Source organism: Cryptotermes secundus, unplaced genomic scaffold, assembly GCF_002891405.2.
Source record: "Cryptotermes secundus unplaced genomic scaffold, Csec_1.0 scaffold253, whole genome shotgun sequence".
Taxonomy (NCBI): domain Eukaryota; kingdom Metazoa; phylum Arthropoda; class Insecta; order Blattodea; family Kalotermitidae; genus Cryptotermes; species Cryptotermes secundus.
The window spans coordinates 561,589-583,420 of record NW_019721520.1 but is presented as its reverse complement, the minus strand read 5'-3'; the positions used below and the strand labels follow the sequence as shown (position 1 = coordinate 583,420).

General features: G+C 39.3%; 1 protein-coding gene across 3 annotated transcripts in view; it reads left to right on the top strand.

Moving 5' to 3' along the window:
• Window positions 1-7,751: 7,751 nt before the first annotated feature.
• Window positions 7,752-21,832, top strand: part of LOC111875430 (hemicentin-2) — a 462,602-nt gene continuing 448,521 nt past the window's right edge. For 2 of the 3 annotated variants that reach the window (XR_004514196.1, XM_033755807.1), the window contains exon 1: window positions 7,752-9,123. Coding sequence is in view for 2 of the 3 variants with exons in the window: in XM_033755807.1 (XP_033611698.1) it covers window positions 8,985-9,123 (139 nt within the window). In the remaining variant the exon portion in view is untranslated. The remainder of the gene's footprint in view (window positions 9,124-21,832) is intronic. The other variant, XM_033755808.1, reaches the window with a different exon arrangement.

Below are 21,832 nucleotides of genomic sequence, written 5' to 3'. Positions count from 1 at the left end.
TTTAGCTACGGAAAAATAGCCCTCCATACCCAGTGTATAGCATGCTAGGTCTGGATATTATGGAGAAAAGAAAAGTCTCTTATACCGGCCAGGGACTGAATCCTAGCTACTCCGCCATCCAGCTCTTAGCCTAGTCGCTAAACCGACTAACCTATCCCAGCTCTTACATTGTGGCATAAAAGGTAAAATTGTCCCTGTACTTAACTAATTAAGCACTACATCATGAAGGCGCATGGGGGAGTGGATGTATAGATCCGCGTTTTCTTGACGTCGGAACTAGCTGGAGGTGAGTGATCACCTTCACGCCTCGGCTGCTTTACCCCAGGGGAAAAATCCCTCAATACCAATTGGAGAGGAGGTTGGGCGAACGCTAGAGCCAGTCTGGACGACTTGGAGAAGAGAAAATTCTTGCCCCCACCGGGACTCGAATTCCGACCCCTCGGTCGTCCAGCACGTGGCCTAGCTGCTATACCGACTCCACCATCCTAGCTCTTACATTGTAGCATATCGAAGTAAAAATTCATAACACAAAACTAATGCTTCTTTTTTAGGGCAGTTAGATTGACCATTCTTTACAAACTCGGTTAATGATTCAGTGTTGTTAAATTATATCAGTGAAGTACTTCGGAGTAAGTTGGTTCAGTTGTAGGGTGACCTGACAGGACGATGTTTTTCCAGTGAAGTGCTGTTCGCTGGACCCATTCCTATTTCTCACCTCTTAGCAGTACTTCCTGCCCGAACCCCTACTCTAAGTAGTATTTAGAAGCTCTAGTCCGGGCATTCAGCCAAAATGGGCAGGTAGGAAGGGGGAACCTAACGCTTGCTTCTCCGCTTAACCTCGACTATTCTATGCCCCTCACTCATGTTTCCATGACACTAGGGGGAACGTGTTTCTTGAAGGCACCCTCCTTTAGGATCCAACTGAATATGTGTCTATCTGCTTCGATTATGATTCCAAACTTCGTCTCTGCAGGAAACAACTGAACCACTCGATACGAAAGCTGGCAATTGCCTGTCTGTCACATCAGGCGATAGGAATCAGTAGCCGACTGCTGAGCACTGTAACTGGATCTAACACATCTAATTTATTGACCAACTGAATGGCTATTGGCGTCCCAAAGGCCCTCCTCAATGCTGATAAAGAGGCGTGCGACCACTGTTCTATTTCTGTTGTGGCTTACAGAAGGCGTCGGCTGTTAGTTTTCCTTCAGAATCTCATTAGGAACAGAGGGGCTTAAGCACTCTAGTCGGCCGATTAAAATTGAGACCACATGTTAATAATATATTAAGAGAAAAAATTTAATTAACTAACCTTATGGAAATGAGCCCTTCTTAAGAAGCCGTCAGTTGTGCAGCTACTCAAGAATTTCCAGCATTTTATGGAACCTGAAGGTTAATTACTGTGTTCACAAGAGCCCTCCACTGGTTCCCATTCTGAGCCAGATGAATCTAATCCATACCATCCCATCCTAGTTCTCTAAAATCTGTTTTAATATTGTCCACACATCTACGCCTTGGTCTTCCCAGTGGTCTCGTGAACTTATGAAGCGCCTGATTATGCAGTTTTCTCCATCCTCTCCAGCCATTTCCCCAGGGATAAAGCAGCCGGGTCGTGGAGCTGACTACTCACCTCCATCTTATGCTGAATTAAAGAATGTTGGTGTTATGCCTTCCCCCCCCCCCCATACGGCTTCATGGCATGGTACGTAATTACGTGTAATTAAGCATAGGGAAAACTTAAGTTTTACTTTATGTTTATACATGCCATTTTACACCATTGCGGCTAGTAGGATTAACAAGAAATGCCAATTTTATTAGTTTCATGAACGTGAACAATGTATGGAAACACATTAGCTGAAAATAACATGCAAAATGAAAGTTGCGAAATATTAATTAGTTATGCTGTAGAGAGAAAAATCCTGCTGAACCGAGAGTGATCCAGACAAGAATTATCTTTGTGTTATTGCCAGATCCTCAGAAATTCGGTATTATAATTAAACAAACATATGCTTATGAAAAACATTTTTTTTTCTTGGCACTACAGCCCCAGTCGGTCTACCCCTACCTCCATGAACTTCTCCGTTCACTTCGATTTTTCTAGATCTTACACATTCGGTAGGACTCCTTGGGCGGGTGATCAGCTCGTCGCAAGGCCTCTACCTGCACACAAACACGGAAAAACTCACACACACAAACTAAACATCCATGCCCTGAGTGGGATTCAAACCCACGATCCCCGTTTCCAAGCGAGCGAAGACACTACACCGCTCGGCTACCGTGACCGGCTATGAAAAAAATTGGAAGGAGAAATATAAGTTAACTGAGACCGGGATGGTTGAATCAGGACTTAAGAAACATGGGAATAGTTCAAGGTACCAAACTGAGATCCATCTTTCTTCCTATGTATAGCAATATCGCATTCCAAATTGAAAGGAATTTCGAAATTGCTTCTGAAGTAACGGAGCGTGGAGGAAGAAAGATACATAATGCGCTTTAAGAATAATAACTTTCGTTATGGAGACCGGACCAATGGATTTATATAGAAAAGTGAATTTCCCCAGTTCTTTCCAAGACCTCGCATAAATTTACGTAATATTCTTAACGCCACTGTACAATTACAAACAACTGTTTCTCTTCTTTCTTATTAAGTTTATGTAGGTTAAAGCCGAGAGATTATTGAAGATTGTACAAATATTCTGTAAGTGAAGTCAGAAAACATACTACTTCTTTCAATAAAAAAGTAGTTCAGGCAGTGTTGTAGAGGTGTCTCATTCAAGTTACAGTAAGAATCACTTCTGAATGGGTTTAGAAACAACGGGACAGAAACCATTTTACAAATTATATCAACTGTGACAAGGAAATTCCTGCTGTTTAAGCCGTTGTTGCACATCACGTCTCTGTTAATTCTATATATTTACCCCACTTCCTTTGATTTCTTTTAGTTCGTATTTTGTTCTTCATTCAGAATTCTTCTCCCTCTTCCTCTTGGCTTAAGCCTTCAAATTTTGGCAGGAAAACAAACAGGGAAATGGAAGGAATGAGTGTGTCTCAACCATTTCGCTTAGTCGAAATATGCCTGGCTGTGATTTGTGGGGTTCTAGGTATAGGTTATTATGAAGTGAATTATTCGTACTGAAGTAAACCGCATCTTACATGAAGATGTAAATACACTTCCAATATGCTTTCCTCGAATTGAGCTTACGAATATAAATAAACGACTTGTCAGTTTAAGAATTATACTTCAGCAAATAGATTACACACAATACAGGGTGATTCACAAAGTTTTACCCCTACTAAGGGAGGGCATTCCTGAGGCAATTTGGAACAAAAGATGTTAATATACTAATGGTATCCAACTCATAATTAAAGAGATACAGTAATTTGAAAACTGGCGAAAAATCTTTTTCTCTTCGAATTTCAGTCAAAACAAATAAGAAATAAAATAAAAACACTTTTTAAATCGTTAATGTTTTAGGAAAGAAGAATTCTAAAACCATTTCTTTTAATTTCTTAATTTTGCATTGTGCAACATTTTTCGTCGATTTTGTGTTACAAAATTACATTATTTTCAGCATCCCATTCTGTAAACATACCAATGGTTATATATCATACCCTTCTATCAATCTGTTTCCTTTAAACTGTAGTGCTTTAGAAGACGACTAGATTTACATAAGATTTTCAAAAATGTCTCCCTGCACGTCAACACAATGCGTCGCACTCGTATGAACCGCTCTGCCTATCTACCTACGCGCAACATTAAAACCGGTCGAACTTATCTGCTGACATAGCTGACTGGAACGTATGGTCGCCCACGCTGAAGCATAGCGCTGCATTCACAATGATGCGTTTCGAAAATCTATTGTTACTCCGTAACTATTGAAAATCGACCAAAAGTTTATAAGGAAATTTTGCAGGAAATAGCCCCAGGAATATGTACCATAAGCCGGGGTAAAACTTCGTGAATCACCCTGTATATACACAGCAAACTTAACATTCCTTACACTCAATCCCCTGAAGCAGGTTGGGTCTTTCCCTGCCAGGCGTTATTCTAATATGTCCAAGAAACACACTTACTTACTTACTTACTTACTCATGGAGCAAAGCCCTTCTGGAGGATCTGCCAATTCTGCAGCTACTCAAGAATTTACCAGCATTTTATGGAACCCGAAGGTTCATTACCGTGTTCACAAGAGCCCTCCACTGGTCCCTATCCCGGTCCAGATCTATCCAGTCCATCCCAACCTATATCTCTAATATCCATTTTAATATTGTCCACGCGCCTACGTCTTCTTCTTCCCAGTGGGCTATTTCCATATGGCTTTCCCACCAATATCCTATACGCATTCCTCATCTCCTCTATTTGTGCTACATGCCCTGCCCACCTCATACTCCTAGACTTGATCATTCTAATTATACTTGGAGAAGAGTACAAGTTATGAAGCTCCTCATTATGCAGTTTTCTTCATCCTCCTGTCACTTCATCTCTCTTCGGTCCAAGAAACACACATTGAAGAAAAAAACAAACGTCGTCAGACTTGAAGTTCTCACAGTCGCTCTTATAATGAGTTCCATCTTCTGGGATTTCCACTTACTTTCACGCTGTCTCTGCTCCTCTCATTCTTCGACCATGGTGGCGATAGGTTCTTCCGAAACTTCGGTATATTTTTAACGGATTATATGGCGTTATATCCCAGGAGATAGAACTCTTCAATGGAAACGTTAGCCGGAAATCGTGAAAGGAAGAAAAAATTTAAGAAATCTACGTAAAAGTTAGAGGATAATATTAAAATATGCCTCAAAAAACAGGAAAGCGTGGGCTGTACTGTATTCATCTCGCTTAGGATAAATTCCAGTAGAGGGATCTTGTCAACATAGCTATGAACTTTCTGGTTCATAATAGGCGCGTAGTATATCCTTGATTGGCAGAGCAACTTTCAGTTGCTCAAGGACTATGCTTCTTAGAGCTACTTAAATGTGAGTGCGTATGTTGGCTTCAGATTTAGGCTGCTTTCTTGCACATTATCTTCTTCTGAATAAAGTTTTAGAAAGCTAACTTATAATTTAAAGGCAATTTCTCTTCTTCTTCAACTGCCTCTGATGAGATCCTGTGGTCTGTTGTGACTAATTTATGTTACAGCACCCAGAGATTACTAATAATAATTAATGTATTTATCCATATGAAAGTTAGAAAGTAACGGAATTAATGAATATTTAGTTAAAATTGTCACTGGGAAACATATCGGAGTGGATATTTATATTTTATAATTAAGACGGGAAGCATAATTTTATTTTATTCTGTAAATAAGTTGTAATTGATAGATTTCATCGCCTAAGTATTGTTACGTATTCGGGGTTAGCGTGACTAATAATAATGAATTCTGGTTTTGATGATTGGATTTATTGATACTTCTTTACAATTATAAGAGCTCACACATTGAACTCCTCCTTAACGACGTCTGTCTGGCGAATCTCTATGAAGACTCTATCACTGCACTGAATGCACTAATGAGCTGCCTTTTATAACTGCGAGAGAGCCGAACACAGACCACCGCCTCGAAGGGTTCCACTATTGTTCTTCATGAATGCGTTGTCTCGGAAACATTTGTCACGGGAATTTGTGTTTAGCGACCTGTTACTCAGCAGGTTCTATTCGTCGTAGCGGGAAACTAATTATCCAGCTGTTGCTCAGCAACGGACGTTCGATCTGGCTCCACTCTTCCTGATTTTAGGCCGTGTTTACCTAACCGTTGCCTAACAATGGCTTATTCCGTCACAACGTAAATGTCATTCATAATTCTCGACATGTTCATTTTGCTGATAACTCTGAGCACAACGAATATCGTAGTGGAAACTTCGCATTTTCTGAAGAGAACAATTGTGTAGAATATCAGAAATTTTCACATGTTGTCACTGCTGAATATAATTTGTTTCACACTGACCTTAAGAAATTCAAATCCCTAAATACGTAGCAAATATTATGACATTTTAAGAAAAGTAGAGAGAGGGATATAAGTTGAGTGTTTTAGTCCAACATTGATAAAGGCATTGTGATTCGATTGTTACATCGCCAGTGTACTGATAAGATGGAAGTGAACCTCTTTCCCTTGAGTACCTGTTGAGCTATACAATCTCTCTTTATAGATGCGCTGAAATATCACATTAAGGAAGAATGCTTAGGAAAACAGTTTCAAGTTTTTCCTTAGACAGAAGCTTCAGACGTTGAAGGATTTCCTTATGCCTCTGGTTATTATGTTAACAGGGAACAAGACCCTCTTGAACTGTAGTTCAAGAAAACACAGCCATAGTTTTAGAAAAAAGATAAACATGACAGAGAATTGTTCATTCTTACATCGGAATTGGTTCAGGTTTGTTTATGCCATTTGTTATTAAAATTGGAAGCTTCACGTAATTCTCCCCTGTTAGTAAGATGTTTTTACTTGCAAGTAGAAATACCCCATCTTCAGTACACGAAATTATTCGTCCTCACTGTTCCTACAGCTTCAGAGATTTACAAACAGGGCTGGGAACACGGTTTGCCTTTGAGATATGGACGTAACTATTTTAAGATAAGGCTCTGATAAATAAAGAACTAACATTCCATCTGAAATCTGATCACAATATGAAGTTTCGTTCTATGTAATTGATTATTATCTAGGTCCCTAGACCACACGTCCTGCAGTTTGGCAAGTAGTCGCTTCCACCTCACACTCTGGATGTGTGAGATTCTGTTGCAAGTTCAGGGCCTTTTTTATCTCTCTTTTTCTTCTTGAATACCACATCATTATAGTGTCACGTGTATTAATGACTACAGAAGGAGTTTGGATTGGATGATTGGGTTTATTGACCACATACAGTTCGTAACTACAAATAATTATTACACTATTGCTGATTTCCACACTACAAATCACTTCACACTAAGTCTTCTCTGTCTATTTCCTCTAGTCTGTTCGTCGTAACAGCTCTTCGCAATGGTAATTCCTCTGCAATGTCTTCACTAGACGTTTCATGGTACAGTCTTAATATTGGAGATTTTCTGCTTCCGTTGCACGCTGGTAAGCACTCCAGAGCTGAACCCTTATCTGCTCTTCACTTACTCGCTCTACAGCACACGGTCGGTTGAGTCATATAGCTTCGGAGCGGACCTACAGAAAACATATCCGTTGCCCAGCAATTGATATACGCGAACAACATAGAAAACATCTCTTCCTCTATTATTTTATTTACATCTCGTTGCTTATCAACAGAAGTTATCCTATTTCTGCCTGTGTGTACATTGTCGCGGAAATGTGTTCACCTAGTCGTTGCCTAGAAAATGGTCTACATGTCTCAAGATTTAAGAAAAATTATTTTCAGTTTCTGCAATAGCCTTAAGTGGAATACGGCGAATGATAACATTACAAAATCTCCAAAGTGATCTATTCCAGTTCTTAAAGAAAGTACCTTCCCTCTTGCTACCACCGCCACTACCAGCAACATAATAAAAACCGAGTAGAGAATAACATATGCATACACTTAAGTGAAAGGGACCCCTCCTCCCACTACTGTTGCTTCTGCCCCATGGGACGGCAGCTCATTTACAAAAGCGCTGTAGACAGACTACTGCCCTAACCAAACTGCTCTATCCCCTTCTTCTTTCAACCACCCACACAAAATACATCCCAGTCACACATGTTTTAGAGAAGGACTCACATATGCATCACACAGTTAGTCTCCTCTTGGATAGAGCACAAGATATGCGTATCTCTGGAAGACTCAACACTTGTCTTTTCGTGTGATACATAAGTATATTCATACGAACCGACGTTGGCAGTGCGCTGCAGGAGGCTATTTACTGAGCTTTGTTTAGTTCATTTAAAAAATAAAAACCTTCAGATAAAACATCGCATGTTTTTATTAATAAATTTATGACTCTGAATCTTGTGTGATGGTACGGTTATAAAAGCATGTGTTTTAATGTCACATGAAGTGTGTGTGTGTGAGAGAGAGCGCCGGGGCTTATGGCATGTATCTATAGAACGTTGTAGAGTGTGTTCAGTAGGGGATTCTGAAAATAGTTTTACCGCCAGTGTTAGTTTGAAGCAGGAGTCTGATTCGCGAAGTCTTTTCACTTAACCAGTGCTCCACAGTCAATCGCGTGTAGTCGTGGTTCGGAAGTGGAGTGCAAAGAGGATTCATCCAGTGTTATCAAAATGCTACGGAATTGCAACATTTTTAGCAAATTTTGACACTTATCGGGACATTGGTGATACAGCTTATTAGGCCAGAGTGTTCTTTTGTAAGGAATATGCTTTATAATTTCTGTGAAAAAAAAATATCATAAAATAATTTTCTGGTGAATTAATTTTTTTTTTTCAAATTAGTTGCTGGGATATCGGTGTACCCCACGCGGGGCACTGATTTTATGGGATGCATCTTCTTATAGCCATCCTTACCCGTGTTGAATAAATAGGAATTTTGATTGAAATATTTGATTGCTTTCGGTGATAGAAATAATTTAATTAGTGAATAATTGCAGAAATATTCCTTAAAATGGAATTGAATATTTTAAGCAACCAGACACAGATTTGATATTATATTTTTAAAAGTATATTTTCTACCTACTATGAAAATTTTTACCGCTAATATTTATGTAACATACACAGTACACAGTCGCAACTCATTTCATAAACAAAACACTCCTGCAGACATTCGATGATATGATACTGCGGTCGGTCCGAAGCTGTTCCTTTCCGCAGAGAAACATAGCCACATATGAACAGATAACTTGTATACAATGTAATTCAAACTAGGTTATTATTTACATAAAACTGCATTGCGTGTAAGTGTTGGTGCAAACCAATAAATAATTATGATACAGAAAGTGACGTCTGAAAGACCGTATTGATACTTGTGAAGTCTAACCCAGAAGTTAGTGCAGAAGTTTTGCATTCTTTTGAAGAGTTATTATTCCTGCCCCTGGATGTTAGACCACCCATCGTGTCAACATGCCATTGGATTTAAACTCAATGAGGTGCCAAAGTCAGCAAGTTGTCGGATATTTTGGTGTCGCCGTTCGTTTCTTGGGTGTCATTTGTTTCATCTGTGGCGTCAATACTGACGACGCAAAGGAATTTCAAAATAATCGTGAGTATGTTTTGTACGTATATAAAATGTTCTAGTTTGTAAAATGTGTGGAGAGGAAGAAATGCTGTGGTGAGATATATTCTCTTTGAGAATTGAATGTAGTGGCATGTTTGTTGCTGATTTTTGATGTTATCTCTCATCGTGACACTCTCTGCATCTGTTGAACCGAAGTTGAGAAGTACTTGTGGTATCTCCTTGTAAGGCTTAGAAACTAAACTAGAAAAAGTTTATATTAGCAAATCAGAACGTATACAAAGTGAAGATTTGAACGTCCTGTTTCCTGAAACCAGTTGCTCAGGACAGGGCTCTCATTAAGAAGCCAGTAGTCTCTAAACTAGTAAAGTAATTCTAAACTTTTATGGCACGCGAAGATTCATTACTAAATTCCCGAGAGCCTAAAAATGTGATCTGCCCTGAGAAAGATAAATCGAGTTCCTATCTTCAGAAGCTCTTTCTTTAAATTCATTTGGTTATTATATCCCGTCTACTTCTTGATCTTTAAATGCTCTTCTCTTCAGCTTCTCCTACGAAAATGTTATAATTATTTTTCATCACTTCGCAGTGAAGTTATTTGTCGCGTTACAAACACCCAACACGTGACAGTATCATTGCATTGTAATTATTAAATTCAGTGATGCATAGATTATTTAATAATTCTATGGGTGTTAATTAGAGGCAATCCTAGCCTTATATGTAATATGAAAGTGATTAAAATTGTTTGTCGGGAGATATTGCTGGAGAATCTGTCTGAGGCTGTCTGCATTTTCGCAGTGTTAGAGTGAAGCAACTCGGTGAAGCGAAGAAACCCGGGACCAGAAATCCCCATTAACAGAATTCTAAAATATTATCACATCTTGGAACCTGCTCTCTTGATTATGACACGTGTATTCATATTGAAACTGCTCTTAAGTTTGTAGAGGCTATCTGAAATACACACGATTAACTTCCCAAACACGCTGCTCAAGAAATACATTTTATGGAATAATTACTTTTGTACATTATGAAACTATAGTGTGATTATAATTGATGTGAAGCCTATTTTGTTCTTAAGCGCAATAGTTTATTACTGCCATCAGTTTTATTCTTGGGTTATTACACTGCGTGGCTGTGAACTATGACATCAACGTTCCAGAGTCATATTATTTCCATATCCCATCCTGAAGATGGAGGCAGCATGTAGCTCCGAAACGTAACGTCTCCTACAGACGCATTATGTAACAATCAAAGAACGTAATTAACATCAGGATTACTGTGTTAATGGCGCAGATAATAAAATTGTCACAGGTTTAAGCAATTGTCTCTTCCTCTATATTTTTATATAATATAATGTATTATATGTAATGTGATATAATGTTACGCACTTTAATTCTTATTCCACAAACCTCTATGATAAGTGCATAATAAGTTACGTAAGGAAGTGGGCATCATGCAGATGTATCACATCAAAGTGGCTTGAAAAGCCGTTTTTCTTTGGACTGGGATCAGCGTATGTGTTGTAACATTTGGATGTCTTCACAGAATTAATGCTTTAAAGCCAAGTGGTTACTGTACGTACCACTTGCTTTAACATACTGAAACCCCGCATTCTGCCCACAGAGTTTATTTCTGTGTTCCTATGGATCTCACAATAAACAGCGATTATTTTCCCAAACAGCTTTAACCGGACGGTCTCTCGCAACGGAGACATAATGTTTCCTGCGAGGTACGGATTAAATACTTGTGTATTAATCAGAGAGGAAATTCGTCTTTAAGGTATGACATACTAGGCGTACGAAAATTCATCCGATGATAGTTTGTGAAAACCGAACGTGTATTTGCAAATAAACATATTATTATTGTCGATTAAAGTATTTATACATTTATAGTAGGTACATTTAATGCCAATGTTAGTATCGGAGACCTTAAGGTGTAGAATGAGTGGATGGTAAATAAATTCGAAAGGATGTGGAAGCAAGTGTAAAGGTCGAATACAGGTTATTATAATCGGATAAACTAAGGAAAATCACAAGACATCTCACGGTAGTTCATGTCTGGATCAGTGATTCTCAAACGCCGGGCCGCGGCCCAGTAACGGGTCCTCGTCTTATAGAAAAAAGAATTTACCGGGTCGCGGTCTGACGAAAGTTGAGGACTACTGTTCTAGATTGTACACTTCCCAAATGATGTCAGGAGCGTTGTCGCCTGAGCTGACTTAACCCGGTTTTCGATTTCAAAGACAGCGCATCTTGAGGTTAGCATAGTACCATAAGAAGGGAATTTAGTTAGGAAACTTGTCTTTGTTTCGATCCTCAGTGAGCTGCACTCGATAACATTTTGGTGCTATACACAGTATAAATTTGCAGGAAAGCAGGAGTGATACGAAACAAACATTATAAAGCAAAGCTTCAGTGTCACTCGGTGCAGTATATGTAAACAAAATGGCGAATGTCTAGCATAAAATTATTGTCCTAATAACGTAATGGTTTCCAGCACCTTGTAGGCTTACTGAGCTGTTGCGTGTTGCATGTCTGATGGGTGCTAATCTACTTAGGGTGCGTGAAACAAACATCCGTCTTTATGGTGAGACTTACAGACTGGTTGTTGCGCCGCACGGCAGTTGCGAGCGAAGTGAATTGTTCCTACGTAATGCATTCTCTAATGTGACTTCTGGAAGTGATTTTATACTGTGATACCTGAAAACTTTCATAGGATTTAAAAGTTTTTGCCTTATGCTTCTGATTTATTTCTTGTGCTAGTAGCCTGCATTTCCTTTAACATTCTTTTAACCCACTTCCTAATGCTTCATTATGCTCTGCTTTAACAGAGAAGGCAGTGCCATAGCTAAGGCGGTCAGTCGCCAGCTTCCCACCGCGGGGCCCGGGTTCGAACCCAGGTCAGGTCATGTGGGATTTGTGATGGGCAAAGTGGCACTGAGGCCGTTTTTCTCTGAGTACTTCGGTTTCCCCTGCCAATTCTCATTCCACAGACTGCTCCATACTCATCATCTATCATCCGGGGCTGGTACAATAGGCCAGGTAGTGACGACGTACCGAGTGGACTCAGTCTCACAACACCGCAAGAAACTAAAAGAAACAAGTTTAATAGTATGCAGTTTAAGAAATTGTAGGTCATATTAATTCTTTCTAAAATTAATTGAAAAACAAGATTTTGAGATTATCATAGCGGAGCCTATGGGGTATGTCTCTGTGTATTCTAGCGTTTTGTTTCAGTATTTTCAGGATAAACATATACCAGACTACACTGCATCAGTTCCTAGAAGATATTATTCTTAATAATGTAGCAACATTTTAATATATCACACGTTCAGGCAATAGTGTTTGAAGTAGAGTGGTGATAGTACTAGTCTTGGTACGTGCAGGAGTTATGTACCAGTTTCGGAGTTCAGCTGGAGCCTAACTTGGCGTTTGTGTTCAGCGGCATTCTCTGTTATTCTGGGACACTATCAACGCAGTGTTTATGTGAAGTAAATAAAGAACAGATACAAGAGCATAACTGCCATAACGACTTCATACTAACTCCAGGATTATAATGGTGCGGCATATATGCACTTCGCTTTTACATCTATAAATTGGCGGTTTGTCTGAAGTAGTAGGACTGTGAAACGTAAGTTGAACGAAGAATGCAAGGACATGCTTAGCATCTCCTCCCCCCTTATAAACTACTCAAAAACAGCTCTGCTGCATATGTTGACAGGGGCAGGAGGCGACCATAAATCTAATTGAAGAAGCGGCGCCATGCAGGAAAACGTTATAAAGTTACAGCAAATAAGATTAAGTTCTGAGTTATGGAAGTTTCTTAGAGTATGCCACAGTATTTAAAAAGTTTTTATAAGAACAGGTGTTGGGACGATTCGATGAAATAATTTTTTCACAAGCAAGCCGAAAATTGCGCTGTGGTTATTACATACGTTATGCTTTTTGTATCTGGCAAGTTTCCTTGTCTGCTAATCCTCTTTTGAATATTGCAGCTATAATGCTACTAGAACTGTGTAATTAGGTAGGTACTGTTGTGGAAACATACATCAGAATACAGAAGGGAGGGGAAGAAGAATAAAAATATGATTTTTAGGGAACCTTCTCGAAACATTCGACATTGTGGAAATAGAACGTGTAAACCGAGTTGGATTTAAATACTTTAAGAGACTCTAATGGCGTTTTTGATGCCTGTGGGTTCTAACAACAGATACTTAGTAAATTAATTATTTTATTTTTATTGTACACAATAAATTCTGATCAATGAATATGTTTGATTAATATAAATTCTAATGCCTGTAGTTGGTTTGAAAACGACCAACTAAATTAGGATTACTATCTTCAATTGAAGCAGCAGAAGATCAGCAAGCTCACTGGAAGGAGGGTGTGTATTACTGAATCTGTTACTATTTCGTAAAGTATCATCATCATCATCATCATCATCATCAGTAATAATCTGTCAAGACGACAGGTCCACAGTCTCTTCCAAAACAATTCCTCCACTTAATGCGATCTAGAGCTTTCTCCTTCAAATGACAGTATCCTCTTCTGTCCCCAAGGTCATCCAGCATCTTCTTACATCTTCTTCCACGTCTTCTTGTCACTTCTATCCGCCCCTCTATCTTTCCTTCGATAATTTCTTTTAGAAGGCAGTTTCTGGCTAAAACATGACCAATCCAATTAGACTTCCGTTTTCTTATTTCGTGTAGGATATTCCTCTGCTCACTGGCTCTAATTAAGTATATATCCGCCAAATATATTACGTTTACAGAGGCAACAACCGCCTCCTCCACAATTCTTACAAATTCACTGTACGTGAACACCCTTTCATATTATCCAACCCCAAATAATCTCTTATTTTGATACAGCTCATTAAATAACGCAAGCTGTATCCATGAACGTAAATCTCTTTAATTACGTCACGATCGGATCAGTAACATGTTCACTCATCTCCGCACGTAAGCCTCGACTTATTAACGAAATAACGTCATCACATTTCCGGTACATAAACACGTACCGGTTCATTAGTTCCCCTGTGCTGTGTCCTCTAATTGGGCAGATTCATGTTTTAATTATGCACATAACATAACGTAGTCTGTAAATAATTTCTCGTTTTGCTCCTCCTTTCGCTCTCATCTCCTGATGTTTATGTAATTTTCTCTATTAATACCAAATTGCATTACGTTTCGGTGGAAATATCATTTTGCAGTTACCCTGTCGTCCTGTTCTGTGTTCTCCTTCCAGAAAGTCATGTCACTTAGTCACTTAGCGACTATATGTTGGACACCTGTGTATAATGCGATAATATTACGTAGGGAGAAGGGCTACAATATGCATACAAGTTTATGGTAGAATTTTCCCTCTTCCGTGTCTCGAATAGTTCTTTCAAACAAACACTGTTTAGATACAGTGAACTGTATTCCCTTAGGAAGTGCCTCGGCAGGACAGTTTTGAACACACGTTGCTAATTACTGAGAGAAGATGACCCGTCATAAATTAAAGGCAAACATATAGTTCTTAAAAATATTTTTGTGCCTGATAATTTATGTTATGTCCGACTAGCTACGGGCTGGAAGACCGAAGGGTCGGAGATCGAGTCCCGGTAGGGTCAAGAATTTTCTCCACATTGTCCAGACAGGCTCTGAGGTCTACCAAACCTCCTATCCAATAGGTATCCGGGAAATGTTCCCCGGGGTTAAAGCGGCCGGGGCGTGAAACTAACCACTCACCTCCAGCTAGTGCCGAGGTCAAGAAAATAGGGTTCTATACATCCACTCTTCCATTCGCCTTCATGATATAGTGCTTAATTAATTAAACACAGAGATAACTTTTACATAAAGTATATCACCAGTACCCGCTTAAATTCTGGTGGAACGAAAACAGAACCACAGATAAAATTTTAAAACCCGGGGTATTATACGTATTTAGCCTTCGGTATAGTTCTTCTTTCCATAAGTTCACACAATGAATACTTTTCATGGGCGAAGTTCAGATTTTGTTTTCTCTCGCACACATCACGTAGGCTGCACGTATGATTGATTTGAGTTTAATTAAGGAAGTGTCATAAACAGTGTGTCGTTGAAACGAAGCTTAAAAGCTATGCATTGTAATTATTCTCATTGTTACTTCTTCACCTTGTATTAAAAAAAGATGTTCATTGGTTAAAGCTATTCAGAAATATCTTGAATGACGAAACGAAATGCGTTTCTTCATAAAGAGTAAAAGTATAAAGCAAAGGCGCCAACATCTGTATCAACGGCACGTGTGGCTTGTGAATCTGTGTAGTTACGCCCCACTTTATCAATTTCTGAACTTCCACAAGATGAATTATTCTACTGACTGTCTGAAACAATTGAAGTCACAAAAATGTTGTATTTCTAAGAAATGTTTATTTTAAATTTACTCTTTCTGTACGCAGATCTAAATACATTTTCCACGAAAACTACGCTGCCATTTGTACTGATAAAATAATTTATGCATTCGTTATATTTTTCCTAATTTATCCCCTTTGGCCTAGTACTAAGAACAGCTCAGAGTCTAACTCAAAGCCTCCCTTCGCTGTATCGAGCGAGCGGTGTTAGGTTTGTGTGTTATGTGGCAACTCGCCTCTTGCGTGGTAAATTGAATTTAATTAACTCGGTGCTATAGAGGTTACAATGCATGAAACATGGGTAGGGAGAGGGAGACTTGTCTGAGCGGGAGATGGATCGCCGCCTTCTGCTTCTCCGCGGCTTCTATTAAGGGCAAAGATTAGCCATCAACATTATTAAATAGGACAAAGCGTACATAACTCTTTATCTCCAACCGGTTCTTAAAGAAATTATTTATCTTGTTTTCTCAACTGATTTGGAAGCGAACCTAGAAAAGAGAGCGTAACAATTTACCGCAGAGCGTATGTATTTCTCATCATTCACTCATCATATACAATTGACGTGTTTATGGAAGCCTACTGAGATGTCATAAGACGTATCTTGTTCCTCTACCTTGGCAAGGATTGGGCCGAAGTCCGGCTTCGAGGTTACGTGAAATGTCCCTTTCATTCTTACGCATGTCAGGTTAAGTCATGAACAGCAGAATGTAACGATATGCTTTCATTAGTAAAAGTTCAGAGGTCCTCATTCATTTCAGTTTCTTTGTCGCTGTCTAATTACTTTTAATATATTTCCTGTTTTTGTACTTCTTTTATATACTCGATTTCATTCTGTCCTTCACTGTATCTTCTAAAACGGACAACAGAATTCTTTTTTTCGAGATGTTTGTTCTGTCTCATCCTTTTTGAAAGTGACTTTTAAGAACTATATTATATTTACTATTTCCTTGTTACGGCCGACATCTGTAACGTCTTCATGAAAACAAATTAATATTTACAAGGCCAATGAACGAGAGAGGGCGGACATAAAATATAATAAAAATGAAAATAAATACTGAAGTCAAGTCTCGATAACATGACACCGTTCAAAGCCATCGCATATCTACATTAGTCTGACGACTTCTGTGTTTTGGTTTTTAATGTCACGTGTACGGAGTGTGACTATAGACGGGGTTAGGATTGGTGAATGGATTTATTGACCACTTAGACACACGACTCGGAACTACAAATAACTACAGCGCCACCGCTAATCTCTACAATTCACAAATCACTACAGCACCCGCTAAGTCGTTTTCTAGCCTGCTGTGTCTTCATCAGCCGTTCCCTGGTAACGGCTGCTAACAGTGGAGATGATTCAATTTCACGCGCTCAGGTTATATCCTCACAGCCTCCCGTACATAACTCAACTGACAACTAACTTTGTCCCATGCTTATAACATTTCGACACGGACAACATATAAAAGAGCTCTTCTATTGTACGCTCGTGTCAGTTGCCGCAGGAACGTATTTACCGAGCCGTTGCCCAGAAACGGCCTTGTATATTCGCTTTCACGCTGTCGTTGCATAGCAACGGCTGTACATGATATATTATGTAGCCTTCTTACAGCACGAAGTTTGCGCTTAATCCTCCTGTCTTACCGCGAATGCACCCTGCTACATGTGGACGGATGCGACTAAACTAGGGTGACTGGGACTGTGGTCTCTACCTCCCCACATTTTGCACTTCGCAAGTGCCCAGCTCATTCTGTTTCTGCATTGTCGCGACGAGGCGGTTAATTGTTGAAGTTGGGAAGAATTTCCCTAGGAACGACAGTTTTCTGTTTACTTTCAAAATGCAACGTCACAAGTTATGTTCATCGGCGTCACGGTAACTACGTACTATTCAGGCATAACATATTCCGTGTAATTCGCATAAGTTATGTTGTTTTCTTGAAGAAACTCTGTAGGTCACAGTATTTCTAGCCTGTTCCACTATCTGTTTTACTTATGTGGCCTATTGTGAATCGCAGAATATGCCATCCGTAATATATTTCTGTCGCAGGTAATTAAGTTCATATTTGCTTAGCCATACAGTAAGGAAATTATTTGCACACTACAAAATTAAATTTTCTTCTGTTATAAATTATTCAATGTGTAAGCGCAGTATTATACTTTTCGCATGCCTCATCTGCTTTTGTAATCGCGCTGACGCAAGTTGAAAACGCTAAGATTCTGCTGTACACGGATTAAAAGAATCCCAGTCGAAACTCTGTAAATACCTTCTAGAAAGTACTGTCAGACTAAACGTAGGTTGCACGGAGCAATATAGAGTATTTTTCTTACGATTACTTATCACTTAGTACTATATTCCACGGAAATATAACTTGTCTTCAGTTCATGGATTAGATCCAAGAATCTTCCTGGAATTATGACCGCATTGCACTCAGTTAAATATGTCCTCGATGAAGCAACAAGTTGCATTTAGTTGAGAAATGACCCATACCGAAATATTTTGCCAGAACTTGTATGGAAACAGCGTATCTGTGGTCCAGATTCTCGGTGTTACATGAAGCACTTAGCAAATGCTGGAAAATATTTCTTACAACGGATGTATAAAGTAGACGTCTCGTTTGGTTCCTTACAGCAATTTTACCTTTGGATAAGAACCGACTTGTTAAGGATAAATTTGTTACGTCATGGTAAACAAATATTTTTAAATGTAAGTTTTGAGGTTTTCACGGCAATGACTATGAAGAAAGTCGTCTTCTGGGTTTTGGCGCCGTGTATTTCTTCAAATATTTTTCAAGTTTTCACTTTTATTATAAAGTTCAGGCGAATAAAGAAATAAAAATAAAACAAAAAGGCAACATTATTACATCTTTGGATATTTGTGTAGATTTACTCTAATGTCATCTATGAGCATTCATTTAGGTGTAGATATTTTGTACCGTCGAATGAAATGGAAAGATGTTTTTTTTTTTAATTTCTTTGGGTGAGGTGAGACTGAGTCCACTTTGTACGTCGGCCACTAATTTGCCTGTTGTATCAGCCCCGGAGGTTAGATGAAGAAAATGGAGCAGTCGATTGAGTGAGAATTGGTAGGGGAAACTAAAATACTCAGAGAAAAACTGCTCAAGTGATACTTGGCCCACCACAAATCCCACATGACTTGACCAGGGCACGAACCCGGGCCACTGCGGTGGGAAGCCGGCGACTAATCGCCTGAGCTGTGACACGGCCAAATGTAAATATAAGTAGTGAGCAGGTGACAATGATCTGGTCCGTTCCTTCATACTCTTTCGGCATTAGATTGCAGATATTCGGGGAAACCAAGAGAAACTTTAGTCAGGATAGTCAGTATCGTGGCTGAGGTTTGAATATTGTATCTCTTGAATGTAAACGGGCAGTGTTTCTACTCCACAAACTTCCTATATTTACATTTATAAAATAAAATTTATGCAGTAATAACAAATTCTCGGGCACTCAATTACGTCAGTAGGAACTCAAGCGTTTCGGATTGATTCGGCTGAACTGTAAAGATGGTAACACCGTTTTCTATAAATATATTCATTGTTACTTGCGTAGTCTTTGTAGAAGGAACGTGTTACCGACCCGTTGCATAACAATGAACGTCTTCTTTGGTTCCGCTATTCCGGCTTTCAGGTGTCATGCCAATATTTTTATACAAATAAAGTAAGAAAAGAAGCATGGAGACACAGATATATACATACATACATACAAATGTAAACACGAAGGCACTTGCATACATGTATGTATACATGTACATGTACTTATAAATATGCGTATGCAGATTATATATATATACATACATAAGTGCAAACTTCCAATGAAAATACTTACATGCATACATAGACTACGTAGGATCAATTCACCTATGCATCTGCATACAATGACGATGGTAACCCGAAACCTGAGGTACCTCCATCGCCACACCTGAAACGGCTTTCGAAACCAGAGAACGGAAATCTCATTTACTTGAGGTTCAACATAACAGCCTCGTATGAGATTTTGGAGCTTAAACTGAATTACTGAATAACATGGAAGCCGAATTAATTATTTTCCCTTCAAGATATTCAGAAATTTATATAATAAGGCTATATGAAAGTCTTCTTCGTGAAGAGCAGTTTTATGTAAAATAGCATACACTGGAATACAGGAAGCCGCGACTGCAGAAATTGAAAGAAAATATTATCTACCGTATGTCATTACTTCTTACTCACGTGATGTATCGCAGACTATCGGACCAATTCCTCGTTTGATCGTCTATGTACTCGTATTAGGTAAGAAATCCTTTATTATTATATCTGAAATTGTAATACATATATTACGAGGTACTTTCAACAGTTTTCGTGGAAATATTCCAAATTTAAACTTCTCCTCTACATCAGGATGAAAAGGATGTATGGCTGCGTGTTCCATAACTATTTCTCTTACTAAGTTGCTAACCGCTTTCTGTTGGTTGCAACACTCTCTACTTGTATTCGGAGGATTCCGAGAACGAACACCGGCTGGGTAAACAATGGCGGGAATTGACTATTCTTATTTTGGGGGTTTGCTCAGTTTCTGCAGGTCGAACTTCAAATATCCTACCAGCGCCTCTATTAGAATTCTTCACTATCCTCTAGGCTCGGACACCGCCTATCCTCATGAGGCACTTGTAGTAGTCTTCGGTATATCCGCAGATATTGTGACAATATCTCAAAATAGGCTATAGTCCCTTCTATGCATATCCTACCTAAATTATTTTTCATTAATCATGCTACCAAGGGCACGTGCTAGTGTAGTTGGTTAAGTCACTGTGCTACAAACCAGAAGGTCGGGGAATCGATTCACGATGAGGTCACTGGATATTTTAATCGACCTAATCCTTCCAGCCGCACTATTGCCCCAGTGTCGACTCAGCCTCTAGCAGAAATGAGTACCGGGAATCTTCCTGGGTGGTAAAGAGCGGCCGGCCAGTAAGGCTGACAACCTTACTGCCATCTGGGGGCAGATTGTGTAGAAAACATGGTAACTTCAACCTTTCACAACCCTGTGGGCCTTCAAGGTCTGTTACAGGGCTAGCTTTACCTTCAACATTCATCATCGCAACATTCGCAGCTTTACACTCTGCGGTATGGGCAACATTGTTAGACGAACCGTGCATACATCTTGACCATTGATTACACGTGATAATTTGTGCTTCTCATGGGACGCCATACGACCTTTGCAACTGAAGTGAATTCACTAAATCCGAGGATATACTCTCTTTAACTGGGAAACAGACCAATGGTCTATACCCTTGAAGAAGGAAAGGAAGGAAACTTTATTTAAATTTAGTGTAGTATATGAAAGCATTAAGGCTAGACGGTTTATTTACGAACACGAACATGATGCAGAAATATATATAACAAGAATAACGTGACTCTCGGTTGCATGTTGCCTTGCAACGTACCTGTGTAAATATAGTACAACAGCAACTTAAGCAAAATGCGCTTGAGAAACTTTGTTTGAATTACTGTTAAGACTTGTTTATGTAAATCACCATGAGAGGCGAATGGGTTGTGAATGTGCTTCTGTGCCGAGAGAGATGTGAAGCATGGACATACAAAGTAAGGTGTCTGCGGTGTCCCGCCATTAACCACACTCAGTATTTACTGCGGTTTTACAGGCCCATCCATTAGTAGTACGTAGAAACGCATCTTAATATCAACGATTTCAGTAAAAGCTTCATTAAATAGAAACTTTGAATTTTACGATATGTTTATACGATACTGCGCAGTAGATCTTACGTGACAATTAGTTCAGGCCTGCCGCAACTTTGAAACAAAACACATCTAGAATACCACACGATAGACGAAGTCCAAAAACCAAGAAATCCCGAAGTTCAAAGAAGCCGGAATATTATTATTGTTCCGGAATAATAAGTACCAGTGCTGCTGGGTGTGGTCACGTGGCTTCGAGTGCCTTATGAAGGCAGACGGGGGAGTTAGAAGTCAACTAGGACCGCAACAGTGGAGCACGCAAAGTGGTAATTAGAAGTGTCTGTAGAGACGGCGGCAGGATTCTGACAGTCGTTTGGGAGATTCAATAGAAGGCACTTGCACGTAGGTCTATCACGACAGACACTATTGTAATTTCTCATGAGGGCGGCTAGGGGACTTTGCGTGTAACAAACGTGTCTGACATTGTACTGCATAGAGAGCTGCTAACCGGGTCGAAAATACAAGCAAAGTGTATCTTTACTAAGTAGCGGTAGAGCGCACTCATATTCTGCACGGAGTGTCACAATTTACCGAATTTGGCTAGATTTCCATATAGTTAAACTTTCTTATATTATCTTTTTACCTAGGATATTGTCAGTTGTTCAGAGACACTCATTATATAT